General features: G+C 62.4%; 1 protein-coding gene across 1 annotated transcript in view; it reads right to left on the bottom strand.

Annotated features, from left to right (window-relative positions):
- Positions 1-1,380, bottom strand: part of RHOBTB2 (Rho-related BTB domain containing 2) — an 8,458-nt gene extending 7,078 nt beyond the window's left edge. Inside the window, exons 1-4 of the mRNA XM_009884145.1 lie at positions 1,186-1,380; positions 885-988; positions 586-771; positions 1-491 (exon numbers count right to left, since the gene is read on the bottom strand). The exon at positions 1-491 is cut by the window's left edge and continues 525 nt beyond it. Coding sequence (XP_009882447.1) covers positions 1-491; positions 586-771; positions 885-988; positions 1,186-1,377 — 973 coding nt within the window. The 5' untranslated portion in view covers positions 1,378-1,380. The remainder of the gene's footprint in view (positions 492-585; positions 772-884; positions 989-1,185) is intronic.
- Between the last annotated feature and the right edge of the window lie 315 nt (positions 1,381-1,695).

The raw sequence follows: 1,695 nt of genomic DNA, 5'->3' as shown, positions 1-1,695 counted from the left end.
GCGTCCGCCCGGCGGCCGCCGTGACGGCCACCCCGAAGCCGTGCCCCACGGTGCTCTGCTGGTCCTCCTCGCTCAGGTCCATGAGGAACAGGTCGTAAAATTTGGAGGAGGAGGTGGAGAGGTAGATCTTGTGTGCGTAGATTTTGATCTTCTCTTGCAGCACCAGGATGACGTCCGCGCACAGGGGGTCCTCCAAGAGGTGGGCTGGGCGCTCCTCGTTGTTGGAAGGGGGGTCTGGGACGATGATGATGGGCGGAGGAGGTTTGGGGGGCAGGAAGGGGGCTTGGAGCAGGGGTCGCTGCACATTGCGCAGGTGGGACTTCCAGAACTGCAGGTGACGGCGGGAGATGAGGGCGGCACGGATGGCATTGTCAAAGACGTCCTTGATGCCAAACTGGGCCACCACGCTCGTCTCGTAATAGGGGATCCCCAGCTCCTTGGCTACCTCCCTCCCCTTCTCCGGGGGAAGGATCTCGTTAGGTTTGATTGGCCTGAAAAAGAGGGGAGATAATGAAGAGACCTCTTCAGACGCATGGTAAGAAGAAAGCATCGGGCAGGCACGGACACGGGGCACAAGAGTCCCACCTGGCCAAGGGACGCCGTGCCCGATTGACGGCCTCCAGGTCGGCGTAGCGCAGGTCGAGCTGGCAGCCCACCAGGATGACGGGGGCGCGGGGGCAGAAGTGCTTGATCTCTGGGTACCACATGGTCTTCACATGGTGCAGGGAGTTGGGGTTAGCGATGGAGAAGCACAGAACCACAACGTCGGACCTGTGAGGAGAGGAGGGTCAAGGTCCAGCTTGATGATGGAGCCAACCCCGCCGCGCTTCGGCGTTTTCCTCCCTCCCCACCCAGGGAGGCAGGAGGCTCTGCCTCTCCCCTACCTGCCATAGGCAAAGCGCCTGTCTTTGTGGTGGTCACCAAAGGTGTCCCAGAGCCGCAAGGACACGCTAACATCGTCTACCACATCCCGGGAGCGCTCCAGCACCTGCGGGAACAGAAACACCATCCTGAGTCCTTGAGCCCTGCAAGAGCGGGGCCGTCCCTGCCGCACGCAGGGCAGGGAGGAATAATCCCCAGTTCCCCCGGGGGGAGGATGTAACTCCATCTCCTTGGGCTTCCCATGGGGCATCCATGAGCCGAGCCCTCCGCGGCATCCCCAGCCGGTTCCCCGGCTGCCCTCACCTCCTGGCAGACGCGGTACTGGTCGATGGCCCACACCGTGGGCACGTGGGTGGCGAGGAGCTGGTACTGGGTCAGCGTGGCGTTGCAGGCACGGGCACAGATGAGCCGGGTCTTGCCCACCGCGTTGTCCCCGACCACGACGCACTTGATAGTTTCTACGTTTGGCCTCTCATAATCCATGTCAGAATCCATTAATTGGGACCTGCGGGGGTGGGGGGGGGAAGGAGGAGTCAACAAATACGGCCGGGATGAGCTGGGAAAAGGGATGGGAAGGGATGGGAAGGGATGAGCCAAGGGGGGCTGTCTTGGGATGGGAAGGGATGGGAAGGGATGAGCCAAGGGGGGCTGTCTTGGGATGGGAAGGGATGGGAAGGTACGGGATGAGCCGAGGGGGGCTGTCTCGGGAAGGGATGGGAAGGGATGGGAAGGGATGGGAAGGGATGGGAAGGGATGGGAAGGGATGGGAAGGGATGGGAAGGGATGGGAAGGGATGGGAAGGGATGGGAAGGG

Source organism: Charadrius vociferus, unplaced genomic scaffold, assembly GCF_000708025.1.
Source record: "Charadrius vociferus isolate BGI_N301 unplaced genomic scaffold, ASM70802v2 scaffold384, whole genome shotgun sequence".
Lineage (NCBI taxonomy): Eukaryota > Metazoa > Chordata > Aves > Charadriiformes > Charadriidae > Charadrius > Charadrius vociferus.
This window is presented reverse-complemented; position numbering and strand designations above follow the sequence as displayed.